At 42.2% G+C, this 18,423-nt stretch overlaps 1 protein-coding gene and 1 non-coding gene across 10 annotated transcripts in view; one reads left to right on the top strand and one right to left on the bottom strand.

Annotated features, from left to right (window-relative positions):
- The window catches only part of nrxn2a (neurexin 2a), a 295,247-nt gene that overhangs the window by 68,881 nt on the left and 207,943 nt on the right, over positions 1–18,423 (top strand). For 7 of the 9 annotated variants that reach the window (XM_028982295.1, XM_028982300.1, XM_028982298.1 and 4 more), the window contains 2 exons: positions 9,145–9,174; positions 9,470–9,511. The exons of the other annotated variants lie outside the window; for them this stretch is intronic. In XM_028982295.1, the coding sequence (XP_028838128.1) occupies positions 9,145–9,174; positions 9,470–9,511 (72 nt within the window). The remainder of the gene's footprint in view (positions 1–9,144; positions 9,175–9,469; positions 9,512–18,423) is intronic. 9 annotated transcript variants of the gene reach the window in all.
- On the bottom strand, positions 1,133–1,291 carry LOC114793216 (U1 spliceosomal RNA). The gene has a single exon (XR_003750215.1). It is a non-coding gene; the product is annotated as a U1 spliceosomal RNA (small nuclear RNA).

Below are 18,423 nucleotides of genomic sequence, written 5' to 3'. Positions count from 1 at the left end.
GAATGAACAACTCATAGCTACTACAACACACATTTACACTGTTTTAATACTTGCCAAATGGAGTGTAACTAAGTACTGATTGCTCAATTTTTGGATTCAGTATCGTTTCGGTTTTTGTATTTTACACTTTTAAATTGAGGGCATAAAAATTCATGAATGCATTATAAAACTATAAAGAAATGTGTCATCTGTAACTCAGTTGTATTTTATTCATATTAACTTCATTATTGTAACCAGTGTTTAATTGCTGGTTAAAACTGAGAAAAACGTATGGCCACGTCACCATGTGAACACACCACTTTAAAGTTAACAAAATACTACACTGCAGTCATCAAATCTGTCCTTTGCTCCTCACAGTCTGCCTTGGAGCAGCCGCCAAACAGGACATGCAACAGACTGTAAGAACTGCAGAATCATCGGTGCCACCCCTTGCCCTTCGTCCAGGGCTTGTACACTTTAATATCCAGGAAACCTGCAGGAACAATCACATCTAACCCCTCACACCCTGGACACAATGTTTTTGAACTCCTCCCCTCTGGCAGACGGTACAGAAGTCTGTACACCAGGACCATCTGACATCCTGATCCATATCCAATGATACTTGGTCTACACTCCATACATTTACATTTTACATTACATTTACATTTACAGCATTTATCAGACGGCCTTATCCAGAGCGACTTACAACCAGTAGTTACAGGGACAGTCCCCCCCTGGAGCAATTTAGGGTTAAGTGTCTTGCTCAGGGACACAATGGTAGTAAGTGGGATTTGAACCTGGGTCTTTTAGTTCATAGGTGAGTGTGTTACCCACTACCACCCATGGTAGTAGCCACCCATGGCACCCATACCTGCACTGTTCTTATTGCACTTTATGTACATCGTGTTGTCTTATTCATAATCTGTGTAATTTGGTCACATGTGATACACAGTGAAATTTGTCCTCTGCATTTATCCCATCACCCTGAGTGAGCAGTGGGCAGCCATGACAGGCGCCCGGGGAGCAGTGTGTGGGGACGGTGCTTTGCTCAGTGGCACTTCAGTGGCACCTTGGCGGATTGGGATACGAACCGGCAACCTTCTGATTACGGGGTCGCTAGGCCACCACTGCCAAAAAATTTTTTAAAAAAAATCAGGGGAAAGAGCGAACGCAGTCCCCCACCACCAGAAATTATGCAGTCGAGATTCCCTCATTTAGGAAATTCACAGGGGTCAGCACTGAGCAATGGCTGAGCCTCGCCCTGGGTGAACCGCCTTCTTGATCACGGTATCTCCCCTGCCAGGTAAGGTATAAAATTATATTTGTTGTATTTTATTGCTTGGAAGACATTGACAGCCGGATCCAAATTCCTTGTATATGTGCGTGCTAACATACTCAACCAATGAACATGATTCTGGTTCTGATCTAGTTAAATAAGACCTAGTAAAGGAGTGAAGAGTCCATGCAATCATTCCCCTGACAGGTAGAACATTCTGCTCATTAAATTCACAGAAAAAGAGATCATCTCCTCATTTTAATGTAAGTTTAGGAAAATAGAGATGGCGATCGTTAATGTTATGCATAAAAAATGCTTGTTTATGGTCAGTGTGTCATCAACATCAAACTAGTTTTGCCCCAATTTCTAATGTGCTCATAATTCTGTAAGTTAAATGTTGGCTGTTAACACAGCATGACTGCATGCACAAATCAGCATATATTTCACATTCAGATAACTGTCAGATCATAAAAAAAATAAAAATAAATATTCTGCAATGCATGCTGTCCAATTGGACATCAATGTTAACCATGTTTAATCAATACTTAACTGATTTTTCCTTCTGTGATCCAGCTACTGGTGATGTTGACCTGTAATCAGATGATAAATTAGTAAACCCAGAACCCCTCAATATCGTGATATAGTTAGTTAAAACATGCATACTAATTAAAACGGTTTCTATATGTACATATAGTAGTACACATGGTAGTAAAATAATTTCTGGCCCCAGGCAAAATGAAATAAATTATGTTTTAGTTAAAAATGTGAGTTAACAAGGCTGCTAAGACTATGGAGGTTATCACTGCATTACAAAGCTTTTACATGTCATTTTAGTGGGCCATGTTCAGTGAAAGAAGCATTGTCTTCGTAATGGCATGACTCTTGAATTTTCTTACTTATATTTGAGAAACACAAATTAAAACAAAAGTTCATAAGATTCATGTTGCAAAAAAAAAAAGGGGGGGGGGGGGTGCCTTTACACAGACAGGTGCAAATGAGACGCCTATATCCCTGCCTTGTGCTAGGATGGTTGGGGAGGGGGTGGGTTCTCTCACCTCCTTAATTTAAACATTTTTGCTGATGTTGCGTTAAGGCGGGCAGAGACACTTTAACATTTTTCCCCATGCATAGCACGCTGGGTGTGACAAATGCTGGGAGAAAGACTCTTGTAATCCATACCGTGCACTGGTGCAAAGGCCTGCCCTCTGTAACCATGACGATCGGTGCACTGTACGAGTCAGGGGACGAGCTGAGCACAGCTGGCATTGCCATGTGGAGATCTCTGGGCGCCCCTGTGACCTTGGCATAATCTCAGTTCAGAAGGCTCGCCTTCAAGAGATTCATGTGGCGCTTTGAGACGGGGGCAGCGGAAAAGTCTGCTCAGCATTCCGATAAAATCCCACATCCGCGGCACTGAGCCTAAGCCTGGCTGGCCTTCTCTTCGCAAGATAAGATATTCAGAAGATGAATTTCTCAAAGTCATAATGAATTATTTAGACCTGCACATGTGAATGTGTAGGGGGATAAATGCTGCATTCTGGCTAATGCTCGTTTTTTTAAGACCTTGACTCTTCGTTTAGCACTAAGGCAATTCAGATCTGAAAAATAATGTTAATACTTGCAATTATTCTTTTATATGTTATGTCCTATAAGCACGGTGCAGATATGGCACACTGTCTCTGGATATCACGGCTGTTTGGCATGGCGAGGCAGGTGATCTGAGAAGATGACAAAACTTGAAGAAGGACGCATTCGCACAACATCACGAAACGGGTTTAATCTGTAATGAATAGGACAGTGGAGACATCTGGTAACAAGTGACATGAAACAATGACCCGACAGTGAACCGTCAAGAACAGGGCAGCTTTATACCATGAGACACAGGTGAACACGATTAGGAAACATTACACAGGACAAACTTGAAACACCGGACCGGATCCCGGAGCGGAGTAACCCCATCCGGGCCGGATCATGACATTACCCTCCCTCCTAGGCATGCCAGCCAAAGCAGTCCACGAAGGAGCAAAGGAAGTCCATACACTGAGTCTTTTGAACATGTGTGGATGATGAGGTGAGGTGAGATGAATGGCTGAGATGAATGGAAAATGACTGATGACTAATCTGGTATTCACGATGGACGAGCGGAAGTAGTCCTGCGCAGGCGGCTTCAGGGCAGTGTGGTACCGGCACCTTGTCCGCCGTCCGCAGGCGCCCCGGTGAATGGCCACTTCTCACCTTCTCACTGTGGGGCAGGCGTGTTCGACTGTCCGGAAAATTCATGGGGCGCACCAGGACCCTGCGGAGGTCAACTTTGGCCAGGGACAAGCATCTTCCCGGCTTGACGATGAAGGAGGACGCATTTGCCCAACATCACGAAACAGGTTTAATTTGTGATGAACATTACAGGTAACAACATGTAACAACGACCCAATGGTGAACAGACATGAACAGGGCAGCTTTATACCGTCAGACACAGGTGCACACCATTAGGAAACATGAAACTCCCTTCCGGACCGGATCATGACACTGGATAGATTTTTTTTAGCCAGACAGCTGTTGGTTTGTTCCTTTGTCCTTCTTTACCTCTCAGGTTGCACCCACCCAACAACTTGCGGCCCCCCAGCACCTTGACTGTGAAAACTTCCCCCACATTGCTGTTGGTTTACTTTCCACTGACAAAATGAGAAAAGTCCACAGCTCTTCTACCCCAAAACAATGTTGTCCTTTTTGCTCCTCTGCCCTCCTTTTCTGGACACAGTTGTCCTCCTTTTAAGAGTCATGCCAGTGGTCACCCTCCACAGGGAGCTTGCTTTGTAACTTCACATTAGGAATGTCCTATATGTTTTCACAAGAAAACAGGAAGCGTTGGATATGATACCTACTCAGAACTTTGTTGGTTGGGTCCTCTTCCTTCTAAAAATGTGAAAGTTCAGACTTGGTGATGCAGCCATTGGTCAGGTTCTTAATCCTCTAAAATATCTTAACCAATGGCATTTTAATTGGCTTGATTCCTTATGGGTAATAATTTAGTGAAAAGAATGTCATAATAATTTTCACAGATATAATTTTTGTCCAAGCTCCAGGAATCCATGCTCGTGTATGCTGGTACCGTGTTCAGCATCACCAACACTTCATTAGCATTTAGCTGAGATTCAACAACAGACACAAAAGATCATTTGACAACTGAATTATATTTTCCTCTGCATGACTTCATGACTTCTGTGAATGTCTGTTTGTGTGTATGCATTACAGTTACTTTTCAGGCAGATCATGGATTTTTACACCATACTTGAATCCTTATATAACAAACCAAGTTTGTCAACATTTAGGCTGTATATCAGACATATTTTACAGACAGTACTGTGCAAAAGTTTTATGCAGATGCTCCTACTCATTTCCTTCAGAACAGCATCATTTTTTATAGGTATAAAAGGCAGGGATTTTGTGTGATTATATTCATGTGTGTGATCAACTTTTCCTATATTCAGGTGCTCATAGTCATCAAATTTACATAAGTTAACACACAGTTATTTACTGAAACAGAATTAGCTGTGTTCATGACAGTTTCAGTCAGTTTTATGCCACAGACAATACACCAGAACAAGACTGAATGCAGTAACAAGACACAAGGTAGTTATACTGTATCAGCACGTATCACAATGTTCTGTTCAAGCTCTCTGTAAAATGGAAAACAGGCAATGCTGAGGATCGTAAAGGCTGTGGACGACCAAGGAGATTTACTGTAGCAGATTTATGTCCTTATGCTGTCCTGAGACGTCTGGCCTGAAGCGATTTTCATGGCCGAGCTGCAGCCAAACAGCCATACCTCCAAAATGGAAGGTTTACCATGACAGTGGTGGCCTAGTGGTTAAGTGGCCACCGTAATCAGAAGGTTGCTGGTTTGAATCCCGATCCACCAAGGTGCCACTGAGGTGCCACTGAGCAAAGCACAGTCCCCACACACTGCTCCCCGGTTGATGGTTAAAAGCAGAGGACACATTTCATTGTCTGCCATGACAATGACAATCACTTCACTTTCACTTCCATTACTACGATGTAGGTGCTCTGTACTGATGTACTGTACTGATGTGCAATGCCATCAGGTAGGTGCATGTTTGGCCCCATATTCATTTTACAGCAGGACAGTGCCATTAGAGAACAACAAGGGGTTCTTCCCCCACCGAAGGACTTGATCAAGCCACAGACACAGAAAATCTGTGGTGTGTCTGGAACAACCTGCCATCAAAAAATTGAGTCTGAGTATACCTCGAAGAACCCTACCTCGAAGGGTGGTCAGGCCAAATATTGATTTAATTTAGATTTCTCTTTTGTTAATTCACAGAATTTTGTTAATTGATGAAAATAAACAATTAAAACTTTAATTTTTGAAATAATTATTAGCTTAAAGTGTTTTGTTCACACATGCACAGTACTATATATCAGTTATTTTTTGCCGCTCAGTAACGTGATCGTATTCTCGATCTCTTCCTGTCCCCTCGCTGTTAGGACAGTGTCTAGAGCTCTTCACGGCAATCGTGTTGTGAAAACAGCCTGCCAGAAGATCAGAATCTTTAAGCCCATTTAAAAAAACCATTTAGATATAAATGCATGTGTATTTACTTTCAATTTATGTATTTGCATTCACTTTTCATTTGATTTAATTTGTTGTTATTCATTTTGCGCTGCCATCTGTGCTTTATCGATAAAGTCTGATTGGAATGCACAAAATAATTCTGTATACCCTGAATATGTCACATCATGATGAACATCTAAATCCGAGAGGCCATGGTTAGGCCCCGGCGGAGGTGGCACCTCTCAAATGTTTGCATCGGTTCAGACCTGGGCCCGTACTTGATCTGAATGAGAAAATCAATGTGGTGACACGCCACTCAGTCACCAGCCTTGGGCCGCTGCTCTGTAGGCTGCACCACAAAAGACTGGCCCCTCTCAGCAAGCGTTTTATTTCGAGGGCCTTTCGAATGGGGGAGTTCCTACAATGAGGACAATGGTGGGCTGAGCCTTTCTCACTCTCTCTCTACACTCCTCACTCCTCCTTTCTCTTCCTTTATCTCTACATGGTCTCTGTCTCTGGCTTCCTTCTCCATCCCTCTCTCCCTTCCTTAGCCCCATTCATCCCAGTCCATCTCCATCTCTGTCCTACAGCTGTAAATGAAACACAGGGCTACGTTGTAAATAGCTCAGCTGACTGGATCTTACCTGTATCAAATGAAGGATTCTGGGCACAAATCTGCTGTAAAAGACCACATGAGCGAGGCCTTGGTCCTCTGAATTGGTAACACGGTGACATAAAACCGCACGCCATGTTTATGGTGAAATGCACGTTTGTTTGGGAGCCATAACTAACCGTGTGAGTGCTTAATTATGCATAATGGATCATAATACAGCATGGCTGAGGGACAAAAAAGTTCCACAAATGCAAATGTTATTCGGCACTATAAAAATAGACTAGTACAAACAACGCATAAATACATGCAATAGCTGCCTTTCCATACCTGGCAGCAAATTCTGACAATAAAACTGTGACCGCACACAGCCCGGCCGGATGCAGTCTTCATCCCTCACATCGACATGTTTTCTTTGGCCGTGTTTATTCCACAAAAGGCCGTAAAGGCCGCTGTTATACAACAAGCTTTTTATGCCGGCATCTGGATGGCGGAAGAGCAATAAAAGGCGCCACGAGCTGCTTTATTATGTAAAAGAGACTGTGTTCAGGTGTTGGTGGCGGCCTGCTTGTGACAGTAGAGTAATAACCCAGATGCAGTCAAGTGTCATTTTGCGAGGACCACCCCGCCGTAATTTGGACACTTGTTAATGGCCAGCCCAGCATCGGTGAGGATGGAAGATTTGTGTTTTGTTCATCACAAAACTGTCAGCAAGGCCATTGCATCATGAAATATGCATGGCGGAGCGCTGGGTCCGTCAGGGACACGCTCAAAGTCGGGAACACGAACGGCGGCGGTTCGGAGAAAGTTGGGGGGGGGGGGGGGGGTTGCCGTAACAGCCAACGCGATGCTGGGGGAGACACCCGAGCCTGTTGCTATGCCAACACGCCGGAGCCACAGCATTTCGATGCAGACATCGTTGGCAGGGCTGCACACGTCAGAGCGTCCTCGGGAGAAGAAAGCCGGGATTTGCTTCCGAATGTATATATTTAGAGAGGCACAGACTTTCAACAAGTGGCCGGTGGGGACTGTCGGCAGTCCACGTCATGCCTGCACCAGTCTGCTGGTGTTGGGGGAACCCAAAACACTTCATGTTCCGTGCGATCTGCTGATTGTATATGGTGTTTGCTGAGCATGAAACAAAGTTCTCTTACCACTAAACACGTCTTCTTATGACTCTTGTATATTTTTTGGTTTATTTAGGCAGCTCATGCAACAGTTCCGTGCTTCTCCTTTTTCTTTTTCATTCTCCAAGATCTTTCTGAATCTGGCTAGGCATGAGACACGCTATCAGCCCAGGCATAGGTGTCGGCTGAGATGAGCTCGGGGCAAGGGGGTGTTGGCGGCTTGATGAGTTTGTTCTGTGTGTGGAAGGAATTGTCTGGGCTGAGCAGACAGCCGCTGGAAAATGAAATATTTGTTCTTTTCACTGTTCTTTTCCTGAGTGTTGTGTGATAAATGCATGCATAAAATAAAAAAGAAGAAATGCCTATAAGTAATGCATGACAGGATCACTAAAAGTGTTAAAAATCACATAAATTGTGCATTGTTTTACACCTTTTGGAAGAGAAAAGGAAAAGGTGCGAGTTGCATGTGAACTGGAAAGCCAAAGCCTGGCCTATAGCTCCCTTCACCTGAATATTGCAAAGTGCCATAACGGGAGTCAGCATCTTCATTTTGTTGAGTTCTTTAAAAAATCAAATAAATAAAATCAGCTTCAGAGGGCACACGCAAAAAACTGTTGTTTTCAGCTCATGGTGCAAAGTCAATGTTCTGTATGATTGCTGTGTGTACAGATTTCATGGTCTGCTTGGTCTAATCAGTTATTTTTTTCCCCAGCATAAGCTCCATATTTGCCTTATATGCAAAATAACATGAACTTGTTGAAATAACCCAATAAACCGAGAGATTTTTTTTTTTTTGGTGCAGTAGTGTTGGGGGGAGGGGCTTGGGGTTCCACTGTTATCAACTACGTTCCACCAAATAGCCCCTCGGGCTTGTACCCTGCCGGCAGCCAATTCTTTCCAGCTTTCGATTATGTTTCCTAACAATGTGTTTCTGCTTAGTGGCCTGCCAGTCTGCGGCATGTGCTTCTTCTCCCTGGTGGCCGGGGTCACTGCAGATTGTTTATGAAGCGCTTATTTTTTATTTTTTTCATTAGCACCGAATGCAAATGTACTTATTCCCTCTATTATGTGGATTGTTTTTAATATTTCTGTTAAATAGAATTCATTTGGAAAAAAAAAGGAACAATGCTATGGCTGAGTTCGAGAGCCATAGGTGTAAGGTCTTGTGTTGGTAATTTGTGGACGGTGGTCCAAGTCCAAGAATCGTAAGCGAAATACTAAGCGGCCAAGCTGCGGTGGCGATTTTCCGGCCGAGGAGAGTCGCCGGCTGCTGAGCGCCAAATGTATGTGTTCCATTAGGAAAAAAGCATTTGTGTGAGCAAGGACCTCTGGGGGCTTGCGCCGGCCCGAATGCTTTTTTCCTTACTCCCTTCCCTTCACTCAAAGAGGTCTATGTGTGTGCGTTTATTTGAGTTCCCTCCTATGTTTTTTGGTTTGATTTGAATTTGGCATCCGTGTCTGCCTCAGGATGTCTGTCACAAACTGCTGTCAAACGTTGTGACAATTGCTTTTCTTTCTTCCCCTGCCTTTATTATGACCGTGATTTTTTCCTTTCCTTTTTTCTGTTCTTTCCCTCAAGGTCTGGCGCACCTGAAGTTAAAGAGCCAAGGTATGGGGTCTGGTTTTGTTTGGTTTAGTTTATTCTTTTTTTTTTTTTTATCTTCCCCTTTTTTCCCATTTTTGCCCAAACCTTCCTCACCTAACACAAATCTACAGACATTGCTCCCTTCACAGTAACCTGATTCTTTTCTCCATGTGTTCTCGTCTTGCACCTGTCCTCCATTTCCTCTCTTTTCTGCGTTGATTTATTTACTTATTTATTTTTGACTTTTGTTGGGGTTTCTTCTCTACCACACGTGTTGCTCCCCCATGTCTGCGTCACCCCTGTCCTGTGCACTGGCCAGCTCCTGGACCCCCACTCGCGATTTCTGCACCCCCCGCTGAAGGTAATGCTCTTCCAATCATCTCCATTTGGGTTTGCCCTTCCTGTTGTGCAGCGTGAAGGCGTCCGCGAGGTCTATTTATAGTGCAGGTTTAGTGCAAGTGGCAATTTCTGTGGCGTCTGTTCAAAGGAACCTGTAATTCGTGCCGCAACACAGGATATCAATTTACCACAATGTCCAGATAAAGTGGTGTCACTCGTCTGTGGGCTTCACGGATTCTCCACAATTTTTAAATGTTACTGAACCGTGTGTGTGTACAGTAAACTGGGGGGTATTTAACCAACTCTGTCATTTGACAGCAACAAAAACAAAAACTTGTGGTTTCTGCCTACAAGTTGATGCTTGAAGCCATATGTCGCCATTCCAGCGGTATTATGGGCCCGATGTGGACCAGTGGCGTTTAGACTCCACCACTTGACTTCATCTTGACTTACATTTTTCAAAACCGAATTCGCAACACAGCGCGATGAGCAAAACTTGGAAATTAAAGCAAAGCGGTGTCGGGGTATTCCTCAATTTAGAGGAAGCTCTATCACAAATGTGTCACAGCAGGCTAACAGTACTGTCCCAATTCCAAAGCTCCTCCAAATGTTTGCCAGAAATGTCTCCTACTTTTCCCAAGGACCCAGTGGATCCTCTGCAGACCAACATTTTGCAAAATTCGTTTATCCACACTTTTCAGTATGCAGCAGTCAGAGGACATGACCAGTGATGCCAAATCCAAGGTTCTGCTCTCTAAAATGATGCCTAAACTGACTAGACCACCAAAACAGCCATGACCCAAATTCAAATTGTGGATTCCACTGGACCTTTAATTACATAGTAAAAGTTCAGTTTCAATATTCTGCAATGATTTGGAGGCCAAGTTAACACCTCAGATATCTTGTTTGGTATTCATGGACCATTTTTTAACCGTTTTTGCAGCGTAGCAGGGCACATTATCATGCACAACAAACGTTTATGCACTGTGTGTGCCTGGCGCCTTTCCACTGTAACCAGCATTAACTTTTGAGCATTTTGAGCTGCAGTGGCTTCAGCAGCCCAGGAACATTCTACAAGATCAACAGTTTTGGAGATGCTATAACCCTGCTGTCTAGCCATCACAATAGGGTCATTAGCAAACATGATTTCTGCTTCCAGCACATCAACTTGATGGACAAAATGTGCACTTGTGTAATATATATCCTGTCAGGCACAGTTATAACAAGAATATCAATGATATTCACTTCGTCTGTCATGGCGTAGATTATGGGTGTATAGTCTGATACACACTCAGGATGAGTAGATATAGCAAGGGGTGAAGGGGAGAATATATATATGCATAGGGCCAGGTCAACTCAATCAGGGTAGGACCAATCAGGCCAGAGGCTGACTAAAATGACAGACTGTTTTTCTAGTAGAACATTGAATGAGCAGTGTGTAGGAAATCCTGCACCGCTGTACTATTACACTGAAAATAAACACAATACGCAGGGTTCATTTCAGATATACTGTGTGTGAAACAGTGGACACTTTCACTCCTCAGTTGTCTATAACTTTGACCATGAAGCTGCAGCTGTTGGAATGGTGAAAACCACACCATACAAATGTGAAGGGGCTACATTTCAATGTAAATGGAGATGCATTGTCCACTGTCCATTGTCCACAGCATTTATCATACGCCCTTATAAATGTAATGTAAATGTAAACACATGTGACAAAAGCCTGAAAATATTTCAGATGTTTGAGTGGTCGTTTCTGACCACAGGCTGTCCAAATCAATGCCATTCTCAAGAAAGTACGTAGTGTTTTCATTGCCCTACATGAAGTTATTGAAAAGTCAGAAACACTGAACTCAGAGTTACTGACTACAGAGTCACTGTAGGACAAGCTTTGGAAAAGCCAAAGAACAGTGCTGTGTGGACATAGGCCCTATCCACATGAGAAATTTTATTATCTGATAGGAAAAATTCTATCCGATCCAATCTTGTGTCCACACGAAAATGATGTTTTAGGCAAACCAGAATTGTTATTTTCTGGAACATTTACAATAACAGCATTTATCATACACCCTTAAAAAAAATAAAAATAAACAGGAACAGTTTCCCTAGAGCAATTGAGGGTTAAGTGGGATTTGCACTATAAATGCTGCTAAATGCTGTAAATGTAATGTAAATGTAATTTGAACCTGGGTCTTCTGGTTTATAGGTGAGTGTGTTACCCACTAGACTACTACCACCAAACGGGTTCCAGACTGAATTTCTCAATTCCGCATCTCTGATTGTACAGCAAAGAGTCTTTTTTTTTTGTGAAAATGCTCACGTATTAGCCCAGCCTCCATCCTGACCTATAACCCCAAACACGTCATACATACAGCAATGGTGGATTTGTGGCTGTGCTGCAGCAGCTGCAGAACCTAATAAGGCATAAAGAAACCCTCTCTATGGTGCACATTTCTAATTAAAAGACAAGGCTGGAGAACAAAGACATGTTCAACTCACCGCGCAGGAGAACTAGATGCCAAACAAGGAGACCGGGGAGGAGACCGTTCTCTATGTCTCTGTGTGGATGATAACATTTCAGATAGTGCTCCCATGTGGACATACGTTTTTTTTTTAGAAACCGGAAACTTACTGTAGAGTGTTCTCGCGTAGATGGGACCATAGATTAGGACTACTTTTTTCCCCCTCCATGCTTCATGCTGCCAAGCGATTTTTTGGAATTTTGGCTATTAAGGCTGATCATGGAGACCTTTTTTCTTACAGGAATAAAAACAATCTCTACAGTAGGGGCATCTTGTTAAAACAGAGATGTGAAAATAAATTTGGCGTAACAGAGTGAAATGCTACACACTGCCCCAGCCAAATCACTGGAACTTGAGAAAATGGGCTTTGTTTGGATTTTATAACCGTGCATTTGGTGTCTTAAAAGCTTTCTGATAGGTCCTTTTCATTGAATTGCATGCAAAAAGGACAACATATCCTTTCTGCAGTAATTGTGATAAATTGTAGACATTCTTTCTTAAAACACACAAACAATCAAAATGGTTGTTAGTCTCAGTTCCGTTGCTTCACAGAATGTTATTTGAAGTGTATGGCTCTATTTTCACCTGAGCACTAGTGTGAGGTCAATGATGTCCACAGAAGTCACAGAGGTCAATGATGTCAGCAGAACATGGTGCACACAACAAAATGTGTCCTCTGCTTTTAACCATCACCCTTAGTGAGCAGTGGGCAGCCATGACAGGCGCCTGGGGAGCAGTGTGTGGGAACGGTGCTTTGCTCAGTGGCACCTCAGCAGCTCAGGATTCGAACGGGCAAACTTCTGATTATGGGTCTGTTTCCTTACCCACTAGGCCACCACTGCTCTCTTGATGAGCAAATCATCTAGACCGAGGAGGTTCCATGTGTGAGAGCTCCTCCTGTCAGGTTCCTCCCATTTTAAACACCATTAAAAATCATACAGTCAGGAAGAAAAATTATTTTAAATAATTATCAGTCTGTAACAGTGAGAGGCAAAACAATAACAAAAATAACCGAAAAATAATTTAAAAATAGCTATAAAAATTTGCGTTTTCATGAATGAAATAAGTATTTGATCTTAACATGCTTTAGTACTATGTGACAAAACCTTTCTACGGGATTAAGGTCTGGAGACTGACTAGGCCACTCCAAGACCATAATATGCTTTTACTTGAGAAAATGGTTTGTTGCCTTGGCTTGTGTTTTTTGGATCATTGTCATGTTGCAATACCCACCCGTGACCCATTTTCAATGCCCTGGCTGAGGAAGGATGTTGTCACCCAAGATTTGATGGGTACATGGCCCCATCCATCCTCACTTTGATGTGGTGCAGTTGTTCTGTCTCCTTAACAGAAAAACACTCCCAAAGCGTCATGATTCCACCTCCATGTTTGACAGTGGGGACGGTGTTCTTGAATTCTTCCTCCTTCAAACCCTGCAAGTGCAGTTGATGCGAGCTGAGTTGTTCTCATCGAACCACAACACTTTCTCCCAGTCCCCCTCTGAATCATTTAGTTGTTCAGTGGCAAACCTGTACATGTGCTTTCTTAAGAAGGGGGACCTTGTGGGCTGCGGGATTTCAGTCCTTCATGGCATAGCATGTTGCAAACTATATGGTCCCAGCTGCCTTTAGATCATGGACAAGAGTAGTTCTGGGCTGGTTCCACACCATTCTCATTATCACTGAGACAAGGTGAGATCTTGCATGGAGCTCCAGACCAAGGGAGGTTGGCAGATATTTGTGGTTCTTCCATAAAATAATATTATTCTTGTGAATAATCGCACCAACTCACCTTCTCTCACCTTTGCACCTTTGCACTTTCTCACCCAGTTGCTTGACGATGGCCTTGTAGGCCATTCCAACCTTTTGTAGGTCCACCATCTTGTCCCTGACATCCTTGTAAAGCTCTGTGGTTTTCGCCATGGTGCAGAGTTTGGAATATGGATAGATTGATTGCTTTTATGGACAGGTGTCTTTTATACAAGTAACAAGGTTAGAAGTTCCAAATTTCAGCTCCTGATCTGTATAAAAAACTGCAGCCTGTACATGTAGCTCTCAACACATGAAAGTGAAAAGTGAAAGTGAAACACTGCAGCTCAGCACACAACGAAATGTGTCCTCTGCTTTTAACCATCACCCTTGGTGAGCAGTGGGCACCATGACAGGCGCCCAGGGAGCAGTGTGTGGGGACGGTGCTTTGGTCAGTGGCACCTTGGCGGATCGGGATTCAAACCGGCAACCTTCTGATTATGGGGCCCCTTTTTTAATTGCTAGGCCACCACTGCCCCTCAGATGCCCCTCAGATGACACATCAGATGTTGTCAGTGTTTTTTTTGGAAACAAAACTGCTGCTGAACCACATACTGATCTCCTGAGTCTTTTTCCACACTGTTATTGCAGCAAAGGCGGCTCTACCCAGTAGCATTGTGGGAGGTTGGCATTTTATTCCAATTCTTTTCATATTTAAACAACTAATTTAGTTTGGAAGGCCTTGAAATGATGGACACGATATTTAGCAACACATCCATGTCCACCCGAGAAAGCTGGGCATTGTGTGTGATGGTGCGAACGAAACGTCCCACATGGAATTGTTGGTGTTTGTGATTACCCGTCTAATGTCATTCGATTTGTTTGGCTTTCACTTGTCTAATGACCTCTGAGAAAAAAAAGGCTTAGATGCAGAGATGATAATTAAAGTCGAGATCAACAATTACATGGCAGCACCAGAGGACAGCTTCATCCCCTCCCTGCGCCACTCATGCTGTAAGAGCATATCAGACCCAAAGCAGAAATAAGAAATGTTTAAAACTGCACTGCTCACGAACATCTCAGTCAGAAAGAATGGCTTCAATTTTTACATTTAACCGACAGCGCATTCTGGCGGTAAAAAACTGTTTGGATTCAAGGTCATTTCAAGGTTGACTTTCTTCCTTGAAACTTGTGTTTAGACACCAAGGGAGGGTTGTGTTTAAAGCAACCTGAGAGGATGGATGTAGCGACTGTGCCTTTAGTTATCTTCTTAGAGATTAAATGGTATACATTTCTATTAGAACGGTGATATGTGTGTTGTAGCCCAGCCTCATAATATTTAAGAAAGATAAATAAAAAAAAATGCAATAATGAGGAAACCCTGTTGGGGTAAAGTGGCAGTCATTAGGAAACAACTGAAATTGTATTAAGATAATAACAGCGTAAATGTGTTTGTTTCTGGGAGGTCCCATGGTTAGTGCACTTCTAAAATGGAAGGGTGTCTTGAACAAGGGACAGAAAGCAAATTTGGGGTAAAGAGTCAGAGATGGAAGAAGGATCTAAAAAAAAAAAACCTTCTAAGGCACAGACTGTCCCCCAGATCATCTTAAATCCCCCCCCCCAAAAAAAAAAAAAAAAAAGAAGAAAGAAGAAAACGAGAACAGAGAGAATGTAGCATAACTTTGAATCAGGACATTTAAAACCAAAGGAAGGTTGTACACCAGGCGGAAGGTCCCAGGGTCATCTGGAGTTGACCTTCAGATTTCGCCATCACTCCAAAAGCGAAATGCCAAACCGCTGCCTTCAAGACGCTGCCTTTGTGCACCGCTGACAGCTTGCAGCTGCCGGGGAAGCGTGTTCATTTTCCCCGAACATTTCAGCTAATTGCTCTTTTTTTATGCATTACATGTGAACATGTATCATTTGGCCTAGGGGTTAAACAGAGATGTCAAATTAACAAAAGGAGGTATGTTATGTCATGATGTGTGGGAAGAAGCAGGCGCAAAAAGGCAAATTTGAACAGAAATTAGTCTTGATGGCTGGAATGAAATTCCACAGAAACGTTGTTCACATGGGACCCTGATAGGCCTGTGTGATGGGATATGGTAGATGGGACTGTGTAGTTCACTAAATAGGTGGATGAGTCTGACTGTAGGCCAGTTATGTTCAGTATGTAATGTTTCGGACAGAGTGAGGATGTAAACACAACCCGGATGAGGGAATCCGGATAAGGGGATGACGAGACAAGGTGCGAGTGAAAGGTAGCATTGTGAGTTATTTCATTAAAGATAAATCACAGTTTTCTCTTAGCGGTGTTTCCCAAGGGGACCTAGGATGAGCCCCTGCTAAAATGTTCGCTCTCCAGCCAACCTTAATAACGTTTTTCATAATGAATTAATAATGAATAAGGTCAGTTATAAGCAGGCATGGGTTGGAATGAAATCTTGCTGGCAGGGGGTCCCTCCTGGAGAAGGACTGGGAAAAAAAGCCAAGTTTGCTTTAAGTTGAAAGAAATAATACCAAAGTTTAATTAGCTGACATTACTGGATTTTTTTTTGTTGATTAGTATAAAACGTGACTGCAAGTCATGGAACAGTTATTTCTTTGATTATTTTTAATGGAAGCTATTTTGAAAAACCTTCATTTTTTTCCAATACTCAATAATATAAATATATATTTATTTTTTAAAAACTTACAAATGAAGAGTGAGCAAACAAAATAAAAATCTCAATCAAATCAAATTTGGTGTTTTTACCCTTTGCCTTTAAACCAGCTTCATTCCTTATAGGAACTCTTGCACAAAGGCAGGGATTACATTCAGGTCTAGGATCAACCAGTTAAGATAAGCAGGTGCTAATAAGCATCAATTTTACAAAAAATGTTGAAACACCTTAATTGACTGAAACTGAAACGTCTGTCTAGGCTTAATGTCTCAGACAAACTCTACCACCAAATTGTGGGTTTCATCACACATGTCATACACCATAACAACACTGGACCAAGCAACAAGACACAAGGTGGTTATACTGCATCAGCAAGATTTCAAAGGAACTGGCATAAAGCTCTGTTTAAGACATCGTACAATAACAAGTGTCTGCAAGCAACAGCAAAGCAATCTTGCATTTCAGTAAATGGGGATTTGGTCAGAATTACAGAATACAGATACAAACAGATACCTATGCCTCATGCTGTATCATCAGGTAGGCATTCGATTGACCTGAAATGTAGTCAGAAGAAGGACAATGATCACAATTATATATATGCATTACACTTAAAACATTTTTTAATCGTTTATTCTCAAGTATTCTTAGTTTCTAAAAACTTTTTCAAACCTGCCTACAGTTTTGCGCACACACACTGTTGCTTTGGTAATGTAATCAAGTTACATTTCAGAATTACATGCTTCTTAACCGAAGATTTCAATGAAGATGCAGTTTACACAGTTTACACATGGGTGTGAATGACCAATGAAAAATATTACTGAGAAGGAGGCTGATGACAATAACCATAAACAAGACCCTCTATATATCGTTCACCAGTTATACAGAACATAAGATTAGCTTGCAGCAGGGACATGTGGTTAATATGAAGGTGATACGCTCACTGGGACAGGGGGAACAAAAGCGTTATGTTAATGCACCGTAATCCAGTGATAATCTCATGACAAATACACCTTTGCTTTTGATGGGTGTGATGTTATTGTCTAAGATAACAAAAGAAAGGTCACTGAAACGGGTCTAATCATTTAAAGCATCAGAAACGGCTTCACATTTCAAGGTAATTTTCTTAAGGAATTAATATTTTAAGCACATCCATTAATTAACAGTACAATTTGAATATATTAGTGCATCATAATATCTCAAGGGGCATAGGTTGGCATATGAATAAAAAGATGCAGTTAGAACGTGTCCATGTGGGGCTGATTTGCTAAAATGGAATTTGCTAAAATTATGATTAAAGAATTATTAGAAATAAACAGTGGTTTCCTTGTTTGATTGGCAAAATGTATACAACTTAACAGGCTAAATAATATATATCATAATTGTAAAATTTTTAATCGTAACGTTTGACTGTAACATTGAAAAATTAAGTTCTGTAGAAATAAAGCCAGAATCTATTGAAACAGAGGTGTCACGACCTCGGGTTCACGGGCAAAGGAGGCGTAGAAACAAGGCAAATTACAGACAAAGGGGCTTTTATTTATAAAAGGCCCAAGCGCCAAAAGGGACAAAGCAAAACACGAAAGGAACAGAAACTAACCCGGAGGCGCGTGGCAATTGCCAGGAACTGAGGACTACACGTAGGGCAGGGACAGGTCAATGTGGCCGCAACGTCTGGGTCCTTCTTCTCAGGTTTCATGGACTCCATAATCAGGTGTATGGTCACCTGCTGTGACAGCCCCATGGGCCCTAGATGTCACAAGAAGGGAATGGGTCAAGTTAAAACCAGCCAGAAGAGATGATGGACCTCTGATGAAAATATTATGTTGTAATATTGTTTTTTGCATTTCAGGTTTTCTTTTAGTAAAAAAGATTAAAAAAGAGGCTGATATAATTTATCTTTTTAGCTGTTTATTCAGAATAATAAATGGGCACTCTGTACCAGGAAAAATAAATCATTTAGGAATTCAGGAAGTGATGTGCATAATGCTTCCCTTCCTTTTA

This window comes from Denticeps clupeoides, chromosome 6 (genome assembly GCF_900700375.1).
Source record: "Denticeps clupeoides chromosome 6, fDenClu1.1, whole genome shotgun sequence".
NCBI classification, from domain to species: Eukaryota; Metazoa; Chordata; class Actinopteri; order Clupeiformes; family Denticipitidae; genus Denticeps; species Denticeps clupeoides.
The sequence above is the reverse complement of the archived record's forward strand: the minus strand, read 5'-3'. Positions and strand labels throughout refer to the sequence as shown.